At 45.7% G+C, this 27,662-nt stretch overlaps 1 protein-coding gene across 3 annotated transcripts in view; it reads left to right on the top strand.

Moving 5' to 3' along the window:
* The window catches only part of magi3a (membrane associated guanylate kinase, WW and PDZ domain containing 3a), a 103,283-nt gene extending 76,059 nt beyond the window's left edge, over window positions 1–27,224 (top strand). Inside the window, exons 4-21 of one of the 3 annotated variants that reach the window (XM_019273921.2) lie at window positions 1,868–2,074; window positions 4,063–4,228; window positions 5,065–5,144; window positions 5,848–5,905; window positions 7,718–7,824; window positions 11,125–11,322; window positions 12,769–13,413; window positions 15,306–15,337; window positions 15,980–16,250; window positions 16,890–16,984; window positions 17,291–17,483; window positions 18,630–18,848; window positions 19,881–20,066; window positions 20,195–20,288; window positions 21,354–21,432; window positions 21,619–21,756; window positions 22,603–22,741; window positions 23,987–27,224. In XM_019273921.2, coding sequence (XP_019129466.2) covers window positions 1,868–2,074; window positions 4,063–4,228; window positions 5,065–5,144; window positions 5,848–5,905; window positions 7,718–7,824; window positions 11,125–11,322; window positions 12,769–13,413; window positions 15,306–15,337; window positions 15,980–16,250; window positions 16,890–16,984; window positions 17,291–17,483; window positions 18,630–18,848; window positions 19,881–20,066; window positions 20,195–20,288; window positions 21,354–21,432; window positions 21,619–21,756; window positions 22,603–22,741; window positions 23,987–24,960 — 3,881 coding nt within the window. In that variant the 3' untranslated portion in view covers window positions 24,961–27,224. Of the gene's footprint in view, window positions 1–1,867; window positions 2,075–4,062; window positions 4,229–5,064; window positions 5,163–5,847; window positions 5,906–7,717; window positions 7,825–11,124; window positions 11,323–12,768; window positions 13,414–15,305; window positions 15,338–15,979; window positions 16,251–16,889; window positions 16,985–17,290; window positions 17,484–18,629; window positions 18,849–19,880; window positions 20,067–20,194; window positions 20,289–21,353; window positions 21,433–21,618; window positions 21,757–22,602; window positions 22,742–23,986 lie in introns of all 3 variants that reach the window. The other 2 variants (XM_027288645.1, XM_027288644.1) reach the window with 2 other exon arrangements.
* Window positions 27,225–27,662: the final 438 nt, after the last annotated feature.

Here is a 27,662-nt window from a genome sequence, read left to right as displayed (position 1 = left end):
ACATGCAAATGAATCTTGTTTGTCTCCCTTTCAACATGGCAAACGGTTGTTTTAGCTTTTGAAAATATATATTCAAATGGCAGAAATGAATCTCTAAGAGCAGGATTGTTCCTTAATTCCCTTGTCGGCAAGAAAGTCCCTTTTCTTTCTTTCTCTCGCTCACTCTCTGCTGCCTCCCGTCCTTTGTTCCCATTCTCGTTTCACTCTCTTCCTCCCAGTAGACTCCTTCGTCACAGTATCTGTCCACTCCCCGATGTGCCGTCTAACTGTTACAATACAATGTTCAGCCACTCAGACACAGCTCGGCCTTAACCACACTGCAGTCCCACACAAACCCTGGAGGTCTGCGGTCTCCCAGAGAGGGAGAACAACCATCGTTCCCCCAACTATTTTCTCACCTCTTGTGCTTTTTAAGTCTCTATCCCTTTTCTGTTATTCTTTATTTTCTTGCACACACAGAGAGGAAAGTAGTGAGCGGTAAAGTGGGTCACCTCTCTCTCTCTCTGTCTCTATATAGTTGAGGAAAGGCGAAGACTTGCTCTGTGGAGCAAGGCTGTTTGCTGCCTTAGGCGCCAACATGACAGCAAAGGGAAGCTGATGGACTCGATGGCTATCCAGTGCCTGCGATCCTACCTTGGCATAAATGCTGTAGTCACAGTTTCCCAAGGAATGAAGCAGTAAATATGACAATACAACAGTCCAGGCTTTTTTTGGCTTAGTCTGAAGACCGAGACATCTACAGTAATTAATTAATAAAAATAGTAACATACATAAAAACACCAAATCATAACAGATCCAGACTGTGCTCTTATTATTCACAGACCCAACAATTCCCACCATGAGCAATTCAGTTCTACTAGATAGTAGGTGCACCTAAACAGGTGTTCTGGGGAGTCGGGACAGGCATCAAGAACCAGTATTAAACCAGTACTGGTTCCTGTTTAATTATTAGAAAGCTCCTGGACAAATGATACAGCTATCGGGATTTATGTAAGGTTACAAAACAGCTGACAGGGCAAAATGTTTCAAAGTACAAGCTCACTTTGAAACTCAGGAAAAACTTACATTTGTTTCTGAAAAATAAAGAATCTGTTGAATATTTACACATCTTTTCATGTCATATCTTTATTTTTTTGCACCAGATTATGGCGAGTAGTACCAAGGATATCGACGTGTAGCGGTATCGGTATCAATAAAATCCTAACGATACCGATACTTAGAGATAAAGAGACCCAACAGAGAGCGTTGGATTAAGTGAGCACTGTGAGAAAACCTTCTCCTAACCAACAGTGCGGGTCAGCAATGACAGCGATGGTGGTATCCAATAGGAAAAAATAGTAGCAGTAGGAAAAAATACTTTCTCTCCAAAGAACTGAGTTACGGCAGCGAAAGCTTGGCCTCATTTTGTTCCAACGAGTACAGCTCAGCCAGATAGGATTTGTAGCCAACGATCAAACACCCCTGTACCTTTTTTAAAGAGATTTAAACTCAGTTACAGTTGAGGTGAGATGGTCTTCAATTGATCTGGTATCAACAAAGTGGTTTTACCGCCGTCGCCGCTGCTGCACTGGTGCTTAGTTGTCTCTTGCCGTTCTGTGGTGTAGTGTAAAGCCAAGAAAAGTCCTGTAGTTCTTTCCTACATGTGCGTGTACTCTGGTATTCTCGTACTCATGAGGATCAAATGTGCTTACAAAGGTAGAAAAACCTTCCAAGCAGCGTTATTCACCATTTTCCTAATCCTCGCTTCCATGAGGGGCTGCTGTGGGGTTAGAACACGGGTTTAGCATTCAGATAAGTGTAAGGGTTAAGGTTTGTAGTAAGTAGTTATTCACAAGTGTATTTTATCACCTCCCTCTCTTCATTCCAGGAAACTACTATGGGACCCCTAAACCTCCCGCAGAGCCCAGCCCCGTGCAGCCAGACTTGGTGGACCAGGTTCTGTTTGACGAGGAATTCGACACGGAGGTCCAGCGAAAACGCACAACTTCTGTCAGCAAGATGGACCGAAAGGACAGCGCGCAACCAGAAGAGGAGGAGGAAGAAGAGAGGCCTCCTATGGTTAACGGCCTCGCTGGTGAGAGAGCCCATTTTTCTTTTTACTGCTTCGGTTTTTTTTTTTTACAGCTTGTTATATAATGCAGCTGTGCATACAGATTTAAACCCCGGCAGTTTTTTGTTTTCTTGTTTGCTCGATTCATTTTTCTTGTCCGGTGCTTCATTATATTACTCACAGGATGCAAAACAGCGGGGCCTTTTTTTTTTTTTTCATTTATTCCCTCCTTATCATTCTTTTCTAACAAACAAACAAGTCTCTGGATTAGTTATTCTGCATGCAAGGTCAGCACTAAATCACAAGACGTAGCCAAATACAGATCAATAGAAGCAATCCCTATTCGGTCGGAGAGCCGGAGACTTTGTCCTTGTTTGATTCCTCTTCAAAGGATGTCCTGACATGGCTCACAGCGCACAAAAAAAAAAATCTGTCCCCAGCTAACTGTTGTGTTATTATAAAGCAGTACAAAATAAAACGGTAATAGTCAGAGTTATGTGCCAGCATGTTACATAATAACCATCCATATGAAATAGTTTTTACTCATAATACCACCACCCCCTCTTTGAACAAAGTAGCAGCTTCTGGCTCTTTGCTCGAGCAGGCTTCCTCAGCTGGTCTCTCCTCTGTTATGGCTGGCCTGGTGCAGTATGGCACTCCAGATTGTTAGCCAACTTTCTTCCCTGGCAATCTGAACTGATATTCAACTTTTATGAACCATGTTTAGCATTCACAGGAGGAAGGAACGCAGGGCGGCTCGGCTCTTATTGAGAGTGTCACAGAGAAGAAATGAGTGGGGTAAAAAAAAAAAAGGTCACCGAGCGTGTAACTGCTTCATCTGACATCCAAGAGCGAAAGGGAGACAACGTTGTCAGAGACGCATCATTTCTGTGGCCTTGGGCAGTAATGATGGCAGTTTGGAGCCCTGCCAGGGAAAACCACTCATCTTAGAAGGATGTCACTCCTAATTCTGCAGTTCGCATGTCGTCTAATTTCAAATGCAGTTCATTACACCTTGGTGCGCGTCATGTGGATGGATTGGTTTGTTAAATCGGTGAGGATGTGCAAAAAAAAAGACGTATCGCCATGCCTCTGAGGTGGTTTAGTAATAGCCATGCATTACTGTTGACAGCCGTTTTTTTTTTTTTGTGTCCTTTTAGCGTCCTCATCAGTTTATGAAGCCGACATGCCCACATCTGCAACAGCTCACTTGATGTTTTCTCCGCGACGGGCTAAAAGCTGTTACAGCCTAGAGCGAGTGTCTGTGTGCAGTCATTTATTCTGACTTTTATAAGCGCACAAACACCCCTCCTTGGTTTCCATCATGAAAAAAGTGGGGCCCCAATTTCAGCACAAAAAAGCTCCTGGCTTCTCCCAGTCAACAGCTGTCACTTTTCCATCCCTGCCATTCAATTACCCAAAGCCAAACAGACTGAGCATTCAATGCCATGATGAAGCTAGGTCACACACACACACCCACACACAGCCAGATGAAAACCTGCAGATAAAAGCCTCACACATCAAGATTAAACAAACACACACACACACACACACACACACACACCAACCTGTGTGATACTAATAGAGTTGTGATGTGGCGCTCGCAGCCGGGCTGGAGCGTCGGTCAGCTCTGCCCTTGCCTGGGAGGCAGTTCCCAGTACATCGCTGCTGACATGCAAATCCTATGGCAATTGCTGCGCTTCCGTCCTCTCGCTGTGTACTCTCCCCGTCGGCTCCCTCTCTCTCTCTCCCTCTCTCTCTCTACCCCTTCCTCTCTTGTGGATGTAACCGTCCAGCCAGTGTACAAAGGAAGATCAGCTCGAGCAACAACAGCAGCAGCAGCAGCAGCAGCAGCAGTTAGGAAGAGATGCAAGGAGCCCAGAGGAGCTCCAATGGTGCCACAATCTCACCTCCTGTCTCCTTCTCCTTCTATCATCTCCCATACCCCTACTCCCAACCTCTTCCTCTTTCCGTCTCCATACCCGTGTCCCTCTCCTCATGCCGGGCCACAGAGCACAAGGCGGACAAGGCGGAGTGGAGGAAGACGGTGCCCAGCTACAACCAGTCAGCCGGGGCGATGGACCTGCGTGCATGGAACCCGCCGGATGAAAGCCAGGAGTCCTTGCCTAAAAACTGGGAGATGGCATACACAGAGACCGGCATGGTGTATTTCATAGAGTAAGTAGCTTCTTGCATTGTTTTGGTCCTATTACTCTTCCACTACATCTGCATTATGCAAATGCAACTCCCAGCACTCTGCCAATTCATCTTTTTTACCGCCGTGGTAAGGAAAATGCATTGAGAGCTCTGGCAGCGAGTCCTCTTTACTCCCCATCCTGTACTCTATCAAGCCAGGTGTTGGACATGGTAACTATGTGTAGGCTCAGAAATGGCGATTGTGTTCTTCTCCATTAAGTTTTCCTTTTGTATTTGCTCCCCCCCAGTGTTTGATGTTGTGTTTGTTGGCTAGCTCTAAAAAGCAAGCAAGGCCCCGCAGTGTTTACCTGGCCCCCGTTAGTGTGGCAAGCAGTCAATGCTGATCCGCAGACAGAACCAGGTGCTGCTGCCACTCGCCTGCTAAATCAATAGCTCATTCTGCCAGCCGGAGAAACAACAGGCTAAATGGAGAGCGCCACCCCTGACCTGCTCCCTCAGTTCTTGCTCTTTATGATCTCTGCAGCTGCTCCTCTTTCCGTTGTCTATGTAGTCCCTCCTGTCCCCCCTCCCTGTTTGCTTTGCCCCATCTCGCTTCCATTTTCCTCAAAGGGTCCTCTGAGCTTTGTTATTTTACTGATTTCTTTTTCTGAAAGGCTTCTTTAATAAACCATTTGATCCCAGGAGATTAGAAGTTTGGGGAGCTCGTAGCTCTGTTTGTTTGTTGGAACAGCTCCTGGGTGAAATGGAGTTGCCAGCACTGATTGCTGATTTGTCACAGTATCTTAAATCGTATCTTTTTTTATCTTTTTTTTTGGTTACCGCACCTTATAAGACCTGTCTCCTCTTTGTACTTCAAGTCACAACAGCAAGACCACCACCTGGCTGGATCCACGCCTCGCCAAGAAAGCCAAGCCTCCGGAGAAATGCGAGGAAGGAGGTGAGGCAATAGCTGAAGGTAGTTGTTGTAGTAGTAGTAAATTTAACATCTGCACTTATACCCCTCGCTCCCACGCGTATACTGTCCTCCCTACCTACGCACATTTACACTTCATCCCAACTCCCTTGCTGCACAGAGCGCCGTGTGTGCCTCTCTGAAGAGGCTGACAGACGGTGATTGAACAGCTGAGCGGGCCTGGTCACAGTTATGCCAGTGACACAGCACAAACCTCCGGTCTCCAGTCTGCCCCCCTCTCCTCCTCCTTAATGGCTTCTGGGACACATGCAGGGAGCTCATCAGTGCAGCATCTCTCAAAAGGCAATTTTCTATGGCCCCTCTTGCGTAAAGATCTCCTCTGAGCTGCGTGCACACACAGCAGCAGAAACTCAAGATGTTACACACATACACATCGCTGGAGAGAAAGGCTATTACTTTCCAGGGGGGGATGTGTAACGACTCAGCATTTTCTTCCATCTCACCCTGCCTCCTTTACAGTGTGTATTAAGCCCTAAACACACAGCGACAAATAAAAGCAGCCCCCCCTTTTTTTCATTCTCTATGTGCAGGGGGTGAGCGTGCTGCGAAGCTGCCAGTCAAAACACCATGCCTCATTGCGTGTGTCCAATTGTCCATACAGTGCCTCAGCAGTACTTGCGGTGATTTGCCTCTGCCTTTTTCTCCCCCCTGTCTGTTCACCTCCTAGAGCTGCCCTACGGCTGGGAGAAGATTGAGGATCCCCAGTTCGGCACCTACTATGTAGAGTGAGTAAACATTTCCCTGTGCCTAAAGGAGCCCAGAGGGCTACAGCTGTGAATTCTGGCGGTGGATATGGCTTCACTGCATGCTTGTTTTCTGCCACTTTGTGTCTTGTGGCTGAAGTGACAGTGGAAAGGTTCGACCCAGGGCTTCAATCTGTACCTGTGTGGGTCCGTCTTCATGCTTAATTCCACACTGTAGAAGTATTAAACGTGGTATTTCTGAACCTAAAAGTCTCTGTGGACCGCTGTGATAGTGGCATTATGCTATTGTCCATACAGTAGTTTCCCACAGTCCTCCAGAAAGCAATTATGTCAGTACTGATAACACTAGTGGGTTACAGCTTTGTGTGTGTGTGTGTGTGTGTGAAACAGACAATGAACGTTTAGGGTCCCTGTGAGGGAAACAAGGTTGAGAGATTCCATCCTGATCAAGAGTGTAAACAAGAGCACAATGTTTCATTTTAGTCCCATTATTGCGGACAAAGAGGGAGAGACCTACAGGCAAGGGAAGGGGGGGCGGGTGGGCGGATGGATCAGCCTGTCTGTTTATGCAAGAGGGTCACCGAGAGGCTGCCTCTCCTCCGTCTCCGTGTCCTCGTCTGGCAAATTTTCGGCGGGCGAACGAACGAACCGGTGCACGACGACCACGACGCAAAGTCTTTATTGTTATTTCCCTCAAAACAAAACGCGAGGTGTCGCAATCAAGGAGAGAGAGACGGAGAGCAGGGGAGGAAATGAAAGAGTGGGAAATGAAAGGGTAGAGAGGAGGGGGAGAATGTGTATCTCTCCAGACTTAATGGTGGAGGGGAATCTTCGTGCGTGACTCAGACGCAGCGAGAGTGCAAAGTACTTTTCATTGAAGGCGTGTACACACACACACACACACACACACATATATATACCATCAGTGTCCCAGCATGTGGCTGATTCACTGTGCAGCCTCAGTGCATTTTGTCTTCCCAAGGTGCTGTCATGACCGGGATTTACAACTGTTAAAGCTCATTACGCAGATGAGCTACCTCTTTCCATTATCGTCTAACCATGAAGGGACATTTCTCCAGGTAGCAGGAAAAATGTTTCAGCACACAGGTGCCGACCTGTGAATCAGTAACTGTTTTTAGATTGGAGCTTTGGTGTAAATTCCACAAACTGTAGCTGCGAGGCTGTTTATTTTCGGTCATCCCTGGGCATGTGATACGAGAAAGGGGCATATTGTCATCTACATCTGCGTACGGTTTGTTGAAAGTTTTGATCCTGGGATTGACACGTTGAGCAAATGTTGATCCACCATAGCAACGTGGGCTATCACAGTGAAGATTGCTACTCACCCTCTGCATCCAATTCAGTGCCCATTCAATATTTTATTCCCGAGGGTTCGACTTCATATACGCGTTCCACTTTTGGCACGGACAGGTCTGGGGTTTTGGTTTTCAGGCTGTATTATAACAGCCTGCGGTGCTGTGTGACATGCTGTCTGCCCAGCATATATATATATATATATATATATATATATATATATAGGTCACATGGCACCTTGCCCTCATAGTCAAATCACAGGTTTGCATGACAGACAAAGACCAGTATCAACAGTGCGGGCGAGCTGTGTCTGCGAGGCTGAAAGGTAAGAACACAGGCGAAGACAAAAACAGAAACATTAGCTGGCACCTTGGACGGCGTGGAGTCATGCCATAAAGGTGAATGAATGAATTAAAATAGTAGGATGTGTGTGTGTGTGAATGAATCACCTGTACACAATGAAGGGTTATTTAACAACAGGTTATTCTCATCTCATGTTGTTATCTTTTATTTGCGCAGCCACATCAACCAGAAGACCCAGTTTGAGAATCCAGTAATGGAAGCTAAGAGGAAGCTGAGCGTCGACATGCCCGCCGCAGTGCAGCCGCCGGCAGCCACGCCCTCAGGTAACTGCACACACCGCAGCCAAGCAACTCAAGGAAGCAGGAAACTGCACGTTGATTACTGTGGTTTGCACGTGAGCAGTGAGATCATTTTATTTAGTTTGGTTTTATGTCAACACAGGAAGACAGATTGTTTTATTTTGAAAATCATCACCACGTTGACACATGTTCAATATTCGACATTTTTAGACATTGATAGTGTTGTTTCACCCCGATGTGGTAATGTTGACATTAAAGGTCATGGTTTAAATCGAGTGCCGGGAAGTTTTTCTTTAGCTGGTCATCAGGGACACAGGACAGGAAGTGAGATCATATGCTCTAAATTGCATCCTGGAATTTAAGAGAGAGAGATACCAAGTAATTTATGATGATGCCTGTTTTTAGCCTTAAAAAGAAAATTCTTAAAGAGACATTAAATAAAACAAATTTGATGCATTTCTTAGGCCATTCCTTCATTGTTGGCTTCAGCCATTGAGTTGTGATAAGTTTGATCCCTTCATATTTTATCCATATTAGCACTCAAACACACAAAAACTAAATGGCATTTGTCCGAAAGCGCCGCTGTGCATAAACACAGCCTCACAGAGTCTCAGCTGCAGACTCTCAGGCTGATCAGCGCTGATTAAACATGTGCATGTGAATACTCTTCACTCTGGGATCAATTAATTAAAGATCTATCTGAGACATAAACTACACGACACATTTATTGCACGTTTAATTGTTTTCAAAAAATAAATAACACAAATCAGCGCGTAGCCAATTTATCACGACGCGGCCGATTGAAACGCCGTGCCAGCAGGTCACTTTGCTGTGTTTTTCCAGCTCTTCCTACAGTGCCATTAAGACATACTGCTATTAAGACACTGACTTTATAGTTTTGGCTTTTTTGTTCTGCGCAGGAGAAAAAAAAAGAAGATTATAACAAGGTATTAGATGTATTCTTCAAGTAGTGGATCACTTTTATCATCTCCTTCATGCTGAGACGTCTGTCTGGAAGATGTTCTAACAGTTGACAGGCTGCTGATAAACAGCCCATAGCCTCTGAAGCAATGATATTCAATTTGAATAATGGCACAGCGCTTCACTGGGTGGCAGAACTCATTTTGACAAGCAGATTATGAAACGGGGAGGACTCCCTCGGTCTCCTTTTTTTGAAAAGTATTTTTTTGCTCCAGTCATTCACAGCGGTTCAAAGATCTCTTTTAGAACAGAGGGAGAGGAGAGAGAGAGACGGGGGGGAAGGAGAAAGAGGTGACTGCAGCTTTGAAAGTGACTTATGATCATAAATTGCATTTCTACTGGGTCATCTGTTCGTCATTTGCCACCTGTGGCGAATGCTGCTGCTCGGCCGGTCTAATCACCCTCCTCTGAGTCGACGCGAAAAAGGTTCTGGGAAGCAGAAGCCCAGTGTGTGTTGTTGTAAAATGAGTAAGAGTTATTATCCTCTTCTGTGCGTGCGCACACAGAAGCGTGACCGCATTAGTATTCAAACTAGCCTCTGTATCTCAGACGCCCCTTGGACAGAACTGTCTGCCTCACTCTGCTGCACGCAGACCCCACCTCCCCCACAGCTGAGCCTCTCTGCAGTCTGTGGGTGATATTGCTTCTGTGTGTACCGACCGCCTGCAGCTCCCACCAGCCTCCCCTTGCGCCCCCATCCTGCACCTTCCCACCCTTGTTAATGAGAATTAATGGCTAGTGTGGGGTCCTGGTGGGGGCGCGTGGTACGTGCGTGAGGTGGCATCTAAACACTGTTTTGACAAGGATGGCTATAGCCTGACCTCCCAGACAATGCCGCAGCTCATAATTACAGCGCTGACAATCCTGTCCTGACATTTCATATAATCACTTCAACCTCCGAGAATACAGACCGTCCCTTTGTGGCCAGCAGCTTAATCAAGACCATGTAAACATAGCTTTGGATTGTAGCCCCTCCACCCACCCTCCTCCTCTCTCTCTCTCTCTCTTTACTCCACTGTCAGCGTTGCTTTCATGGCGATCATGTAAGAAGCGGTGTTGACAGCCTGGACACAGTCTGTGAACATAGAAAGCCTGGGCCTTCTGGCGAGGAGCTTAGTCCTGTCAGAAAACATACATGATCACACCTTAAATAGCCACGAGGAATTGAATGTCACTGCGCCCGCATGCATACGTACACATGCGTTCAACATTCATTTACATATCCAATCTTGAAAATAACGTCTCCGGCACGGCTTCGATGCGGGGATGTCATGTTAATCATACTTTTTTATTTTTTTATCTTAAGAGCGGTCACGTTGATCAGCCAATTGCGATGCAATTATGCAAATCACAATCCCATGACACATTGAGAGTGGTGTTGGAGGCAAAGGCAAAAGGGAGTGGGGTTTTTTTTTCTGTACCCTCCCTAATGAGATTGATGTTCCATCATCTATCAGTGCTGGGACTGGCAGAGAAGAAGCCCAGCATGCAGCGACTGAGCACACAACTCACTGTTTCATAGACTCACGCCACAGGGAAGGGCGAGCTTGGATTTTTAGTTAGAACTCGCCTCTTTCTGTCAAGGCTAACTATGTGTCTCTTTCTATCTCATCATGCTTATCTGGCTTTCTTACTCACACACACACACACACACACACTTACACAATATAATTCCTTTCCTGTCTTCTTAAAAAAGTTGCCCCATTTACACATCCTGCAAAGTTTACCTGCAAAAATGTCAGCCTGCATTTCAGGACCGGAGTTATCACTGCAGTGAAAGGAATTGGTTGTTTGGAGTGAAGACAGAGGAGCAGGAATATAGACATCCTCTGCAATAACTGGATGTTTATTGGCCCGGCAAAGAGAGCTGTAGACTTTCAGCTTCCGTGTGTGTGTGTGTGTGTGATTTGTTTGAGTTTGCACTTAAATTACGTTCGCTCTTAGAGTGTTTGTGTGATTACTAGCAGTGAGTGACGCGCTGTCAGACGCGTTGTCACTGTGCGAATGTTGTTATGATGGAGACAGATGGCAATTTGTGAGTAAGCTTTTCGGGTTTCAGTTCATATCTCCGGGCTCATTGTGGCACACGCTGGCACGCTTACACATCAACCTGTGCACTGTGCTGCTCTCGTCTGTGGAATTAATGTGACTTCATTTCACATTTAATATAAAAGCTGAATTCTATATCTCACTGTTTTTTTTGCAGGGCTAGAACTGTGTAATATGTTAAAGCGGGTAAACCGAACCAATTTAGTATATCCTAATTAAAGTAATTAGGCCATTAAAGATATTTCTTCCCATTTCCCTCTTCTTTTTTTTTTCCCACCTTCATCCGTCAAACAGAGGAGCCTGGAAGGGGTGTGCGAGGCTTCACACGTGATCCGTCTCAGCTGCAGGGCACCATCCTGCAGACAGCACTTAGAAAAAGCCTCCAGGGCTTCGGGTTCACCATCATCGGAGGAGACCGGCCCGATGAGTTCCTCCAGGTCAAAAACGTCCTTCCGGATGGGCCTGCGGCACATGACAACAAGATCGCCTCAGGTAAACTTCCTCAGCTGCAGACCGGTATCTGGATTGCACTTTTGGCTCAGCAGTCCTCGAGTACATGCTTGCAATGTGAAGTCATACAAGGAGGGAGTTGAGGGAGAGACGGATTTCTTGTCTAAACAAAACATAACCCGGTGTCACATTCACATCTGCACTGTTTGCTTGGCGCGTACGCCCATGTACACAGTGAAACTCGGCTTGGCATCGGGACACACATAATAACAGTTTTATGTACCCGGAGTACACACAAACAAACACGTTCGGAGGAGGAGGGGGAAAAACACACAGAACGGGCAGTATGCCGTGAATGTCACATTGCTTCATCGGGCAAAGGCAAACGTTTATAGGCAGCATTCGAAGGAAGCAGCTCTAAAAATAGGAAAGATCTGTCAATAAAGCACATGTTCAGTTTACAACCCGATTTTATATGCGGCCGTAAATTATGGATTTAATAGGGCAGCAGAGCAGTTATCTTTCCGTGGCCTGGCCGATGACAACCTGCTCGTCTGAAAAATGGGCACATGACATGCCGCCTGCATGTATATCCGTATATCCCCTCTTATATATGAATGCCGTGTTAATAACGTGAATTATGATTCTGGTAATTTGAATTCCTGCCAGTGACAGTCCCTCGAGGTTCATATTACGGTAATATTGATTGCATTGAATGCTCTTACAGCTTTACCTTGCTGCTGCTGTAGAGTCAACATGAAAGTGGAGCAGAGATAGTAATTATGTTCAATGTTAAATCACCCCTGAGAGGGCGGTTAATTGATTAAACCAAAAAAAAAACAAATGTAATTAATTTCACTGGCTCATAAAAGAGGCATTGAAGTGTAACAACTTCATGGAGCTTTCTTTTGGATTTAAGACTGCATGACTACAGGCTTTTCTTTATTTATGCCACGGGTAGAAAGTTTCACTCTCTTACACTTTATTATTTTGCAGACATTTAGTTATTAAATAAGCCATTCGCTGTATTCGGAGTGGCTCTGAACCGGCACTACATTAGGATATGGAGCTCATTTCAAGAGTGAAACCTTAGCTGTGTTTGCGAGGAGAGGGTATTGATTGTGTAGGTGGTCTGTACCCTCCGCCGGGCTTTTAGCCAGCTCGCCAGTCAGCAATTCAGCCGGGCCATCCAGGCATATATCTCAGCCGAGCCAGGGGGTGATGAGAGTTCCCCCTCTTCCGGAAAGATGAAAGGAGGAAGAAGAGAGCAGCATGTCAGTGATCTTGTTCTATTTCATGCTGTTACTCGCTCACTCCATCCCCATTAACATCTTTGAATCTTCTAAAGAGTCTTAAGAGCAGATACAGATTCTGCTTGATGCAGTCCGGCTAGATAATCTCGCATATTACGATAACTACATCAGAGACATTAGTGTGTCTTCTTTTATTGCACTTGCACGAATGTGTAAAAGCTTTTTGTTCGTTCAGGTGATGTGATCGTGGACATCAACAGGACATGCGTGCTGGGGAAGACTCACGCCGATGTGGTGCAGATGTTCCAGTCCATCCCCATAAACCAGTATGTAGACATGGTCCTGTGCCGGGGCTACCCACTGCCTGAGGACTCCAGCAGCAGTGAGGAGGCCTCGGGAGGCGTCGGCACCTCCAAGGACACTTCCCCTTCTCCCTCGACCTCCACGCCACAGGAGCCCCACTACACAGTCCCAGACGGAGGAACCCTCCCCAGGCAGACGGCCGCGGTGGCACCCATGATCAACGGAGGACGCCACCACCACCACCACCACCATCCACACCAGCAGCACCACCACCACCACCACATTCCTCAAGTCCCCAACCAAGACGGACCTGACCCCACTCTGTTACAGCCAGAGCTGGTGAGCGTGCCCTTGGTAAAAGGCCCCGGAGGCTTCGGATTCGCCATCGCGGACTGCCCCCTCGGCCAAAAGGTGAAGATGATCCTGGACGCGCAGTGGTGCCGCGGCTTGTTAAAGGGCGACGTCATCAAGGAGATCAACAGGCAGAACGTCCAGACGCTGAGCCACTCCCAGGTGGTGGACATCCTCAAAGACCTGCCCGTGGGCAGTGAGGTCAACGTGCTCGTGCTTAGAGGAGGTGAGTCGGCAGGAATGGGGATTTCAGGCGAGCCTGCGACGTTCAACTAATCCTCGGAAGAACGTTGCAGCTGGCAGGGTTACACTGTGACAACTCTCTGTTGTTAAATCGCTGCTGTCTGTATTAATCTGCTCAGGTTACCCTTCAGACAATAAACAGGTGTTAGAGCCTGGAGATAGTCTAGTGGTTTAGTCCCACGCTACTGAAATCGTTTAATCCACACCCAGATTTGTGTCGCCTGTAGTCTATCTCTCTCTCTCACACTTTTCCCTTTTGTGCCAAAAGAAAGCAATGAGTGAAACAAGAGAGGCGAGAAGCCCACCCGCTTGCATTTTAAATTAATTTCTTAAGGGATAAAGCAACACCGCTTAAACCCGGTACAGGTCTACTTAGCCGAGGCTCGATACGTGACATAACGAGTACAGTGTTTTAACACGCGAACAGGACGGATTGTGGCGCTCTGTAGGTATTGCTTGGACACACAGATTCTCCCGAATGTTAAATAAAGCAATTTCATGCTCTGGTCCACACACCAACTGTGCATCATCCACCGTGCGCCTTCCCAAACAGGGGAGGAAGTCATGCTTAGTCACATGGCGAGCTGTGCTGGGAAGGTGAAAAGAGAGAGAGAGAGAGATTTTCGGGTGATTCACTTGCTGCTCAGAGAGAAAAGAAAGAGAAAGAGAGAGAGGAAGGGAAGGGATGAGAGACAGCACGGTGGGTAATCATTGCCCTTCTTCTTATTGGAGGTTTTCACTTACTTGAAGGGCTTGTTCCTTTTTGCCTGTGCTGCAGTGCAGTAGCCTAGATTCGAGAGATCAGTGTTGCACCCACATATCAGATGTACTCAGCTGGGCTGTGCTCTGAGCTCCAGGGGCTTGTCCTGTGTGTGCATATATGTGTGTGTGCGCTGGTTTTATGAACTTTTTGCCAGCCTTATATGCATATATTAATGGTACACATGCATATTCAGCGTGTGTGCATGTGTGTGTCTGTGTGTGTGTGTGTGTGCATGTCTTCAAAACGGAGCAGGAGATCACAGCTTTCCAGGACTCAAAGGAGCAGCGCTGCAGGGCATCCCTCGGGTCACCTGTAGGACCAGGATTAAGTTAGGCTTTACTCCCAGCCAGGGGGCTTGAAACTCTCTTCCAATGACAGCAGCAGAGAGAGATGAAACAGGAAATTATTTGGCCCTGATCCATGTTGTGGATTTAAATGTGGAAATGAGACTTCTTCCACCCTCCTTCCCTGTGGAATATTCGCTGCACTCGGTGCATGAGATATAAAACGCTCATGGGGACACCGTCCGTACGTTTACGCTCCTAATATTTGTAAATGCATTCATCTGATTGCACATTTCTCCTGAACCTGCACCAGAATTCATGTTTTTTTGCATATATTACATTCAAGCATTCGGTCATGAAAAGCCTCAGTGAGACAGCGGGAGTATATGCAGTGTTCTAGTTTTTTTTCCACACTAAACAGCTGGCAGGTTTAACCCAGAGAGGTGCATGTTTCCCATGGCTTAGGATTTGTGTTTCCCATCCTGTAGTGACGCGTAAAAAAACATTTTAGCTTCTGGGAGTGTACTGCCCCCTACTGGTTTGAATTGCACCGTGACATCACCGGGTAGAGAAGAAAAAGCAGGGCGAGGTATTCACAAAAGCAAGACAATAAGTTCACTGGGTATAAACAGAGTGTGTTCACTTGTGTAATATGTGGGACAGGATGTGCTGTGACAGTCGACTGCTGGAGGCCAACGGGTCATTGGAGGGGGGCGAAGAGAGATACTCCTTTAAACCTTTAAGCCATTCAAACAATATGTTTCCTGTTGTTTTCTTAACTTAATTAAAATTTGAGTTTAATATCCACTTCTACCTCTCTGCTTACAGGTCAGACGTCTCCTGTGAAATCTCTGAAGCCGGTAAGTTTCATCCGTTTTGTACAGCGGACTAAAACAGCAAAAAGTATACACCGATGATAAAAACTGCTGCTGAATTATTAAAGAGGGAAAGGTTTTAACTTGGTTTCCCACAAGCACCACTCCAGTATGTATGTGTGTGTGTGTACTGTGGAAGCTGTTGTTGGCTGCATTATTCAGTGAGCCCACATTAGGCCAGGCTGTTATTTCTGGAACTGCATGTGGGTAAATATGCTGGCTCCTGGCAAACGGCAACTTAACATCCCTCTGTGTGTATGGGTGTTTAAGATGATATGCCGTGTTCAACAGCTTGTTCCTGTGCAGCTCCTCCGTGCTGCACTCTTAAAATAGAGAGGAGCTGAGGCAGCAACAGGCTTACTCATACTGTTATTGGTGCAACACAGAATTACAATGTGTGGTTGCACTATTTTTAAGAAATGAAGACTTGTGCACGAGTTTTAGGATTGTCATTCAGGAGGATGAGCTCAGCTTTAAGCTGTTTTCCCGCCCGAGCTACATCAATTATTGGCATGAAAACATAAAATATATCTCAGTATGCATTATTTAATGAGGTGGTTAGGAATACATCTGCAGTCTTGCAAAGTAATTTTCCTGTTTATCCCTGCTCTTGTTTCTCTGTTGCAGTGCACAGCTCCCATGTCCCAAGCCCTATCCCAGCCTACTCCTCAACAGGCACCCCACCCCGTGCCCCAGCAGTTGCCCCACCCGTCCTCTCAGCCTGTCACGCAGTCGCAGCGACAGGAGATGATGAGCAGCACGGAGACCATCGGCCAGTCCAGCGGCGAGGCGGCCCCCAATCCGCTCCCTTTCCCTGCCAACACCCTGCGCTCGTCTTCGCCCAAACCGGATGCATCCGAGCTCTACCTCAAGTCCAAGGCCATGTTGGACAGCAAGCGTGAGTGAACGCGGTGTAATGGCTGCGGTACCTACACTAGACATGGATGGGAACACCCCACAAGTTTGGAGAAGCAGACAGGTGTCATGCATTGCATTGCTGTGGACGGAATCAGCAACAAACATATTATAGCCACCCTAAAAAAAAGGCCCACTAAAATCTATATATCAGTACAAGTGTACAATATATTAAGAATATTTTTACCACTGTCAGACAGCCCTTCCCGACAGGAAACTCAAGCGTTTACATTAATTGTTCATTGACAAAAACAGAATTTTACCTTGCACCGCTGCCTAGTTCGTTTGCTCATACATAGTTCCTGCAGATGGAGGCAGCGGTAGATCAGCAACTCTTCTGAGAGGTATCACTTTGGAGAGAGCGATGTAATTACTTTCTAGTCGGAAAAGGTTTTCTGGCGGAAAGGTAAAGCGGTCACACTTTTCTAAAAATAGCGTACACTTAAACTGGTATTGATTTTTTTTTTTAGGTTCGCCTTCTTTTAGATTGCTTTTCCCCGACTACGACTGACTAAGGCTCCTACTCACTCATTGTAAACCTATTTAATCTGACATAGGCAAGATATTTCTTTAACTCTTTAACACAGCATAATTAATCTTTTGTCCTTTCTTCTCCCTGTAGCTCCTAATACCAAGGACCTGGATGTGTACATCAAAAGGAACCAGGAGTCGGGCTTTGGCTTCAGAGTCCTCGGAGGAGAGGGGCCAGATCAGCCGGTAGGTATCAGCCTAGCACCAGGTCCAGCCGTTTACAGCCAGGCTTGATATGCTCCCAGTGCCTCAGATAGTAGACACTGTCAGTCAGACACCGAGCAAATCAATATTTGAGCTGCAGTTACTTAAATAGCCTGAATTTCGACCATTGTTGGACAATGGGGGAATTAAGCAAACCTCTATTTTGCACAAGATATCAAATGTCGAGAGGATTCTAGCTGATTATCCACCATGATGTCATTGCTCTCCTCTGGTTGAGATCGAGCGTGTCGAGCCGTTTCTTTCTTTCACATCCTCTCGTTTCCGCAGGTGTACATCGGCGCCATCGTGCCGCTCGGTGCAGCCGAGAAGGACGGGCGCCTGCGGGCGGGGGACGAGCTGCTTTGTATAGACGGCGTGCCGGTCAAGGGCAAATCTCACAAACAAGTGCTGGAGCTGATGACCAACGCTGCCCGTAACGGCCAAGTCATGCTCACGGTTCGCAGGAAACTCGCACTCTCAGGTGAGTTTGGAATAATCAGCACTAATTTTCTCTGAGAACACTCAAAGCTTTTGAGGACGGGTTTCTTGTTTAGATCAGTTTGCTGTGGGAGAACCTCCGAGCGGAAGCTTTGATCTGGGATTTTTTTCCTCTAATCCTTTCAATTTGTTCCGGATGACTTCCTTGAAGGGAAAAAACTGAATAAATGAAGTTTGATCAAAAGTTTTTTGGGGGGGGTGTTTCTCTATGCAGACATTTGAAAAGAAAAGATGTATCTATTTTAAGTACAGGAAAGCGAATGGGGGAAAAAAGTTCAGCCACCGCCACCAAGACGGGGGAAACAGCAAAGGTGTCTCACAATTACAGGTTGGGGGTTGTTTGCTCTGTGTTTACCCGTCGAGGCTGATTGGGGTTGTGCGAAGGGCGGCAGATTATATCAGCTGGTCGAGTCGATTTGCATCTCAAAGGATGAAAAAAACAAAACGCTGAGTTTTCTTTTTCACCAGCAGAAGCCCCCCCCGCTGCATTCCGGCTTGTTTTACCCCCACAGATAACCACTCCATGAATAGTACATGCACTTTTTAAAATTACTTTGGATTTGATGTATTGCAACAATGGCTTTGATCACATTGCAGAAATTAAGCATCAATCATGTAAGGGTTTATGCTTTCAAAGCGAGGGCTTTAGAAAGAGATTCCCCTGATGCCGGCTGACAAAACAGGGACTCAGCAAAACAAACATACAATGAAGAGAGATTGAGGTAGATCAGCCCCGTCTTATGAATAACAAATCGTAAAGGGGGCTTTCACTGGAGTGTAGAGTGTCTTTTCTTTTACGCGTGCCATAAACGCAGCAAAAAAAAAGATAGATCTCCGATAAAGCTGCTGGATTATTTATAGAGAGATCACAGGAACATTTTGATGAATGGTTGTTCTCGGATTAAAATGTATGTCAGCTAAATCGGAGTGACCTCACTCAAAAAAATAATAATAAAATGATGAATTATAATGTAATTTGCCACCCGAGCTGATGCTGTCCTTTCAAAAAAAAAAAAAAGGATGAATAGACAGTATCATTACCAGATTAATATCATTCTGCAACCAGCTGAGAAGAGCCGTTCCCAATGCCTGACTCCCTTTATGTTTCTATGCGTTTGTCATTTGTCAGACGGTGAAGGAGGGGAGGAGGAGAGCAGTCAGCAGCCCCAGCATGTAGCGTCTGTCCTGGTCAACAGCTCCCCCAAGATGCCTCGAGTCGAGGTTCCCAATGCCGTCCAGTCCCTTCAGTCCTCTCGGCCGGAGAGCTTCGACGTTACTCTGCAGCGCAAAGACAACGAGGGATTCGGCTTCGTTATCCTGACGTCCAAGAACAAGCCCCCACCCGGAGGTCAGGAATAAATAAAAACACGTCTGTCCGAATACATGTACCCAGAATAAAATGTTATTTTTAAGCAGATCTACCGTAAAAAAGTGTTTAAGTGATCAGCTGATGGTTCTCTACACCTTTCCCTACAATAGTTTGCTGTTTATTGGCTTTGAGCCCTGCTAATGGTGTGACAACCTGTTGGATGGATGGATTGCCATGAAATTTTCCGCCAACGTTCATGAGGAAAAACCCCCTGACATTTCATACTATACGACCTGGCAGCTAGTGAAACTTCTGCACATCATTTTATAATTTTTTTATTTATTTAAGAGTATTTTTTTTGGCCTTGTTATGCCTTTATTAATAGTACAGCTGAAAATAGACAGGAAGCAGGGGGCAGAGAGAGGGGGAGTGACACGCAGTAAATTAGCCGTCCGATGCGGGATTCGAACCGGGGCCAGCTGCAGCGAGGACTATAGCCTCCACACACGGGGCGGCCGCTTAACCCACTACACTACCGACCGCCCTGTCTGAAAAGAAGATTTGATGGATTGTGAATTTAGGACGAGTTGTAATATTTCACCTAGCACCATCATCGGGTCAAAACTTCAGTAGTAAATAACTGCAGTGACTTCATCCCCATCACACTCACTGTATCTGGTTCACTGTCTTAAACTAAGACAGTTAACATTGTAAACACCTACCTGCTAAATATCAGCGTGTAAACACGTGAGCGTGTGTTGGCACGCTGACGTTGGCTCAAAGCGCTGCTGTGCCGAGGACACACAGCTGCCGGCTTTTAGTCTCTTTAAATAAAAGAACATAATTCACTAAATTATATTTTTAAATATGTCCATACATCACATGATACCCTGCACACCTGCACACCTGCATGTTTTAACATCTGCTTACAAAGCCTCAAACTCCAGGTCAGTGTGCACCATCTTCGTGTTACGCTTTATCTGGAAGTGATACCTCGATGTTGTTTATGTGTTGAATCGATGTCGTTCAAACATGCAAAAAAAACATCAGGTTATCATTTTTCTGTTTCAGTTATACCTCACAAGATCGGACGTATTATCGAAGGCAGCCCTACGGACCGTATAGGTCAGATGAAGGTGGGAGACCGTATCTCCGCTGTCAACGGGCGCTCGATCATGGAGCTGTCGCACAACGACATCGTCCAGCTCATCAAGGACGCCGGAAATTCCGTCACCCTCACCGTCGTGCCTGAAGATGGTAGGTCGGCACAGAGGAAGTCTGTCAAAAAGAGGTTTCTTTCAATAGCCGATCACAAGATCTGCGTGTCGTACTAAATGGGTGTTGTTGTATGAATTTTTTTTTTTTTTTTTTTTTTTTTTTTACAGACAGCGCTCCACCATCTGGAACAAATTCAGCCAAGCAGAGCCCTTCGACACAGCACAGAGCGATGGGCCAACAGCCTCCCAGCTATCCAGACAGGTACACGAATATATAACACACACACACACACACACACACACACACACACATACTCCCCAGACAAGCACAGGCATTCACACAAGCTTGCCAGCATTCCTCTCAAACACTAAGTCCACCGGAGACAGTCTAATACAGGTTCTGCCACTTGAACCATAAATTAGCCCCAATCCTCTCAAAAGCAGGGCTCTGGTTTATGCTACAATGTGGCCCATTACCATTTCCTGTGGCTCTGACTCTCCTTGTTATCCAGACAAGACAGAAAACCCCCCCACCCCCGTGTTCACTGTTCGGATGGCAAAGCAAAGAAGAAGAGACAGATTAATAGGGAGTCTCGCTTCCTCTTTGATCTTTCTTTTTAAACAAGATTACCTGCGTCAGACTTTTTTTTTTTTTTTTTTAAATCCGTTGCTGCGGCTGCAGTTCTCCAACGTCGTTTCTAGCCGGTGCATCTTCCCGTCCTCCTCATTTAGCCTTCTGTCCATTCCTCTGCAGCATCCTCTCTCTGTCTAATCTCCAGCGCTCGCCTTTAGGGTCAGCCCCTGGTTTGAGGCCGTCAGCTTGGCTGTGCCCAATGTGTGTGTAAACCTTTCTCCATGCCAGAGCTGCTAAGAAGGCCCTAGACTCTTTTAGATAGTGTGTCAGCACAGCTAAGTTCCCACACAGGCATTGTAATAATAAGCTCTGCCAAGCATTAAAGTCCGCCACCGGACTTGTAAAAGCAACTCGACTCTTTTGAAGGATTTACGTTTGGTCTCTGTGCGTCGTATAATGAAAGCAGCAGAAAGAGAGTTCGTGCCTCTGCGATGAAGGCGTGGCGGTGTGAGGATCATACAGGGGACAGCAGATTCATTCTCTCTGTTCTCTTCTCTGCTTTTCATGTACTGTAGCTCACACGCAGGCATCGCTGCTGACATGGCACACTGTACATGCAGGTGGAAGAACATACAACACTGGGTGCATACATTTGCACTTCTGCATATGTGCTGACGTGAATTTCTAATCTACAAATGTGGCACGTTGTGAGAAAACGTGACGTGTGATGTGTGGTTTTTGTTTTTTTTTGAGCAGGAATGGCGACACCGAGATGAAGAACTCCCTTTTACCAAAAGAAATGGGAACACTCATCATGCCCGGCTCTAAGCCGGTAAGATTTACATCCATTTGCATTATACGACGTTCTAATGTGACGTGATTTACTCATCCCAGCTCTGAGTGAGAATGAGTAAAGAGCTGCCATTTTAGGCAGCAGTGATTGTGCGAGATTTGACAAACCTTTACGACTGTCAGTCTGAAAAACAAAGCTCATGTTCTGTGTGTTTGTGATGTACAGGGCTGTTTTGTGGTGGAACTGGAGCGCAGCCAGCGCGGCTTTGGCTTCAGTCTGAGAGGAGGGAAAGAGTACAACATGGGTCTGTTCATCCTGCGATTGGCCGAGGACGGGCCTGCTCTTAAAGACGGCAGGATACACGTGAGTCCTCACATTAAACTCACGATTGCACTTTAAATTAAATTGATGGGTGTTAATCGGGGGGATTTGTGCACAGCTCCAAATCTTAAACGATTTATCCGGCGCACTCACGGATAAGTGTCTTCAGGTTTCAGCTGTAAGGCGTCATCGGTGTAATCAAAGCAGCAGGAATGTTGATATAACAGGTGAGGTTCAAACATCAGTCAGCAGAATTACATTAAATATGATCGATCTGTGAATGAACTGCCCAGAAGTTGCCTCTCCAAATTGAAGGAGGCCTCATAAACCTGTTTCTGCTGCTTTGATCACACTGATGATGGCTCGTAATAAACAAGAAGATATTTATCCGTGAGTGCCGTTTGTTTGTGTTAATCAAGGGCTTTTCATTGTCTGTTGCTGTGGGACCTGCCCCTCAAATCAAACCGTCAAGATTATTGCCATTATTTGTCACCCTTATTCATATCTGGGGGATAAATCGTGCTATAATTTGGAGATATGGGGATGATGTACAAACAGCTGACAGGGAAGAAAATAGATGTGACAATTCTCGGGCAAGTTTTGTCATTATAAGAAGATTAGTTTCTACGATTTTTAAGTGGATTTATGGAAAGTTATCATGATGGACGTCGGATAACGACATCCTCGGGAGTGTGTCTCATATCTGTCTGCTCAGATTTGACTGTAAAGGACTACAATTCACGACGCAAATTATGGCAATCGAGCACAAAGTGCCTTAATTTCCTTCCAGGAGCTGCGTATCACAGAATCTGCTGCAGCTGCAACTGCTGACCCTGTTGGTAATTGGGCCAAATTAGCGAATAATAATAAAGTATATCTGCCTCGCAGGTCGGAGATCAGATAGTGGAGATCAACGGCGAGGCCACCCAGGGCATCACACACACTCGGGCAATCGAGCTGATCCAAGCAGGAGGCAGTAAAGTTCATCTGCTGCTGCGACCTGGCCAGGGCCTAGTCCCCGATCACAGTGAGTGACTCCTGAGAGCTGCTGCACGCATGTACACGACATTGTTGCCACATTGCATATAGATCTAGCATATTAACCATACATATATAGAAGCTTCTGTATGGATATGCTCGATAGCAGGGCGCTGACTTTCTTTATTCTCATGCATGTGTTGCGAGCTTCTCTCTTGACCTTTCTCTCCTCTCATTCTCGATCTACCTCTTGTGCTTTTGTATCTGCTCTGGTTTTTCTGCACCGGCACGGCTGTCTATTTCTACCTATTTATCTTTTCCTCCTATAGGTCTGAACTCTTCTTCCACCCTGTGCTTCTACATGAAACCAGAGCATCACTAAAGGCCTCACTGCTTTTCTTGGTCTGTCCCTAATAACCTTGGTAAACCTTGTACTCCTCCTACTTTTGCCTCTCCTTTCCAAGTGATTCATCTCCCAGATTTTTAAGTGTCGTCCTCTGTCCCTTCCTTCATCCCCATGATCAATCTTTAACAGATCTAGTTACCTATCCGTGAGTCATTAAACGCTCAGTGTATCATAAGCAGAGTTACTCTTCCCCCCCTGGAAGGCTGAACCAAAGCAGTGAGTCCTCGAAGAACGAACAGACCTGCAGGAGCGCTGGGACGCATCAGAGCCCACGCAAGTTATTTTTTTTTAAGGGTGTTAACGAAATCTGGGATGCCACTGAACACACACCTCATCCTGAGTGTGAGATCTTGATAATAGTCCTTAACTAGACATTGATCGGTGACAAGTGGTGAAAGGATCTGTGTGCATTCACTGGCATCAACCCTTTTTTATCCAAAAGAACCACATCAGAATGAATTTCTATGAGCTGCTGCTCGTCGAAATCCCCAAAAAAAAAACTCATTTCAGCACCACCAAGTCCATCATTCTCCTTTTTTCTCTCTCTGGTTTTCTGCTGCATATATCTGCTCTCAATCGCACCTGTGCAATTCTTATCAGCTTGGGGGGGAAATTGAAACGTCAGTGCTGGGTGAACGCCAGCCACCTTTTTCCAGAGTCGGCTGATACGTATCTCAGACATGGCAAATATTTAGAGGGCTTTTATAGAAAGCGAGCAAGGTGGAAAACATTTTTTTCTTTTTTACACAATATGAGGATATTCTGCTTCTGTTGCATGACATGTTTAATCCCCCTTAATTTCTTTTTGTTAAATGTGTAAGAAACATTTGACCTTCTAATTTCTGCTTCACTTGAGCCCTTTCTTACTCTCCGCTGCTTGTTCCTCAGGTTCAAAGGACAAAGTAACCATTCCAACCTCAAGCTTTCCCAGACTTTCTGTATCTGACGGGCAGTCATCTCCAGCCTCTCCATCCTCTGTCTCCCTCTCTACCTCGGAACTGTCCCCATCTACGCCCAAGACAACCGCCCCTGATGAGTTCTCCGGGGCGTCTGGATCCCCTGGCGCTGGGCAGGAGCACGGCAGACAGGCTACCAGATCTAAAGGACAGCAGCTCCCTCACCACAACCACAAGCGTACCACCAGCCCTAGCAACCAGACCAGAAAAACAGGCAGGAGTGACTCCAAGCCTGCAAGTCCCATGAGAGCCACCAATGCCTGGGCAGATCACGTAGAGCGCTCTCCGAGTCCCAGGAAAACAGAGCGAGGCTACAGTGGATCCCTGGAGGATATGAGCAAAGAGAGAAAAGCTCAAGGGCAGAGAGACCACCGCACTTCTAGTCCCAGGAGAAGCAGCAAGAGGGAGCAGGATCCTTCTGTGCCTTTGAAGAACCTGGTGGAGCCCCAGAGCCCCAGGCGTCCAGCTGGCCAACAGCCCGGCGTTGCCTACGGAGAAGGGAAGGACAGGAGGTACAAGGAGGAGGATGGAGCCTACTGGCAGGAGAGGGGAGCTACAGAGAGTGGAGACAAAAGCTGGGGGACCAGCGAACGCCACATGAAGAACAAAAAGGCTGAGCAAGAGGCAGCGGCACAAAAACCCCATTCCCAAACGCACAGGGAGAGGGCAGAGTTGGACGTGGATACTGGGACCCTGAGCCGGAGGAGCGCGAGGGAGAAGGCAGATAAGGAATACCGGGACGAAATGAATAAAAAGGACCCCAGAGGTTCGAGCAGTAGCATCCAGGACCCCAGCTGCAACGGGACCACCACAAGCAAGAAGACTCCCATCACCCCCGGTCCATGGAAAGTTCCCAGTTCTGCCAAGATCCAGTCCCAGGTGGACACAGCATACGCAGATGTCTGATGTCCTCCCCAGGACTCTCTGCGTATATAGAAGCGAAAGCTGAGCCTCTGAAAGATGGACATTTAAAAAAAAATGGAAGGATTTCTTTTTTTTTTTTTTTTTTAAGCAATCTCGGACAAAGCAGATCACTGTGTAACCAGCAGCATCTTCATTGCTTCTTTTTATTTCACCCAGTTTGCCTCGGTCAGTTTGCAGAAATCTGATCTTACATGCGTGCTCGTACCTACATGAGTATTTGTACTGAATGATGATGTGTGAACGTGTGTGTGTGTGTGTGTGTGTGTGTGTGTGTGTGACAGGTTGATTCTGAGTGTTTCTTTTTTTTTTTTTTTCGGATGTGACACTGAAGTCTATTTTGTGCCATTCAGGGACTCCGGTTGTAAAGAAGCTGCTCCGTATAGCACTCACTGTGAGACTCGTCTGTGGGTAATGAGATGAAATGCTCTCCCTGTCTATCCACCTCGATGAAGGATCCTTCTTTTTCTTTTTCTTTTTTTTTTTTTTACGTCACTTTGAAGGTTTTTGAAGACATATTCATGCAATCACTCGGCTTTTCTTTCCCCGGCGAGATTGATTCGCCGTCGCTCGTCACTGATGGATGTGAGTGAGGCTGGTGAGGCTGCAGTGGGGGTGACAAGAGTGTCTTCTAAATCAGTGTACTGTCCTGTTTTTGTTTCGAGAGCCCGACTATGGTTGTGAACTGTATGCGTGATACACGTGAGAAGACACTGATTCCATTAGCTTATTGGAGGGTGGACTTCCCCCCGGAGCTTTATATGCATCAATCAGCAGACCAGATACTTGTGGTTATAGTTCTAATGTTTGTTACATCTATGTTAATAATAAAGCATTATGTAATTTATTGAAGATATACGTAAACAAAACTGTTAGTACACACATCCATTCGGAGTCATTTCACTTTTTTGATGTGGACTTGGTGATAGAAGTCGAATGTGTAGATGAGCACCACCGTCTGAAATACTAACATGAATCAATCTATACATTCTATTTCTATGATTGATCATTGTCTGTAAACGATCACATGAGCCTGATTCATAATGTTGTCTACTGTTAACAGCTCTGTATTCTAGGTCCTCTGGCTACGTGTGTATGTATACAAGCTGACTGGTAGGCCTATGTGTTTTTAGATATCGCTGTAGCATTGACTATAATCCCAAAAAAAAACAAGAAACAAACATATATTATTTAACAAAGTGATTACACATATATCGACACATTATTTAGATGAGTTGAGCTGAACAGAGCTTGATTGTAAGACTCTCTGCCTTCGACTTAAAAACTCTAAGAGACATTTGTATTTTTATCCTCATAAATGTAGGCACAAGAAAAAACAAAAAACATATCGTTCATTCTAACCTCCAAATCTATTTTTGAACATTTTTTTTTTATTTAGTGTGTGTGACCCTTAATGTGAGTAAAACAAAATATATAGTATATACGTTTTTTTTGTTTTTTTTTGCTTCATTGTTAATCATCACCAACATCGTGGCTGTCACGTTTATGTTATGAATAAAGTCAGACTCCCCCCCCCAAAAAAGGCGGTTAATGCAGTTAACAGTCCCCCAGCAGTACGCTGTCCTTTTGGTGGTTTGCACACAAGTGCATAATGTGAAAAAAAAAAGAAAAGAAAAAGGCTTGGCTGCTTGTTTTTGGGAGTCTTATTTGAAAAAGACAAATATACATATATATTTTTTTAATTTATTGGGATCAGTTGTGCCCGGCTCTGAAGACAAAAAAATGTAGTGTTGTTTTTTGGTGTTGCTACTGTGGAGTACAGAGACATCTAGTGGTTCATTATAAACTGCCACTCACAAACTAGTCTTTGCTTGAACCGTACCCTCATCAGCCTGTTTAAGGATGTACAGAAGTAACACAGCAGCATCTCTCTCGGGTCTGTGAGACCACTTACTAATTTATTGTCCACCTTTTTATTGTCGATACGACAGGCTACTGTATTATTTACTGTTCACGCCATTACCATGTATGATACCGTGGCCTTGCATTGCTCCGACATATATGAGAAAGAGAAAAATAAATAAAAAAACTTTTAGTTTTGACATCATGGTAGTTGTAAATGTTTATAAATTGTACAGCACCTGTATAAAATATTTGCCTTCATGCAGAAAAGAATCCTCTGTAAATCGTTTCATTATTTTTTTAAGGGAAGTGAGAGGAAATGTAAAATGGGTGAAAAGAAATAATCTGGTCATGGCATTCTGTTCATGCACTGATAAATAAAGGTTTACTGAATAAATACAACTGAGGTATTTTTTTAATTTTCCATAGATTTACTATATCCCTTTAAATTATCTTACAAATTACTTTCTGCCACCACAGAATCTACTAAGAGATGAGTCCACAATATGTTTGGAGGTGCATTATAGAACGTCAGGAATGTGTTTTTGCACAAATGTTGTCCCGAGTCACTTAAATTAAAAGCAAGCATCAGCCCCCAACCAAGAAAACACGACAGAGGATGCACCTTCTGTTGTAGCTGAAGAAGTTCAACCTGCCAGAGACGACGACGACGACGATGATGATGCACTTCTACACCTCCATCACCGAGTCCAATCTCACCTCCTCCATCACCATCTGGTACGCTTCTGCCACTGCCAAGGACAAAGGGAAACACTTCAGCGTATCATTCCCTCTGCTGAGGAGATGATGGCTGCAATCTTCTA

The sequence above is a fragment of the Larimichthys crocea genome, chromosome XV, assembly GCF_000972845.2.
Source record: "Larimichthys crocea isolate SSNF chromosome XV, L_crocea_2.0, whole genome shotgun sequence".
Lineage (NCBI taxonomy): Eukaryota > Metazoa > Chordata > Actinopteri > Sciaenidae > Larimichthys > Larimichthys crocea.
Note: the sequence above shows the minus strand (reverse complement) of the source record. Positions and strands in the feature narration are given on the sequence as shown.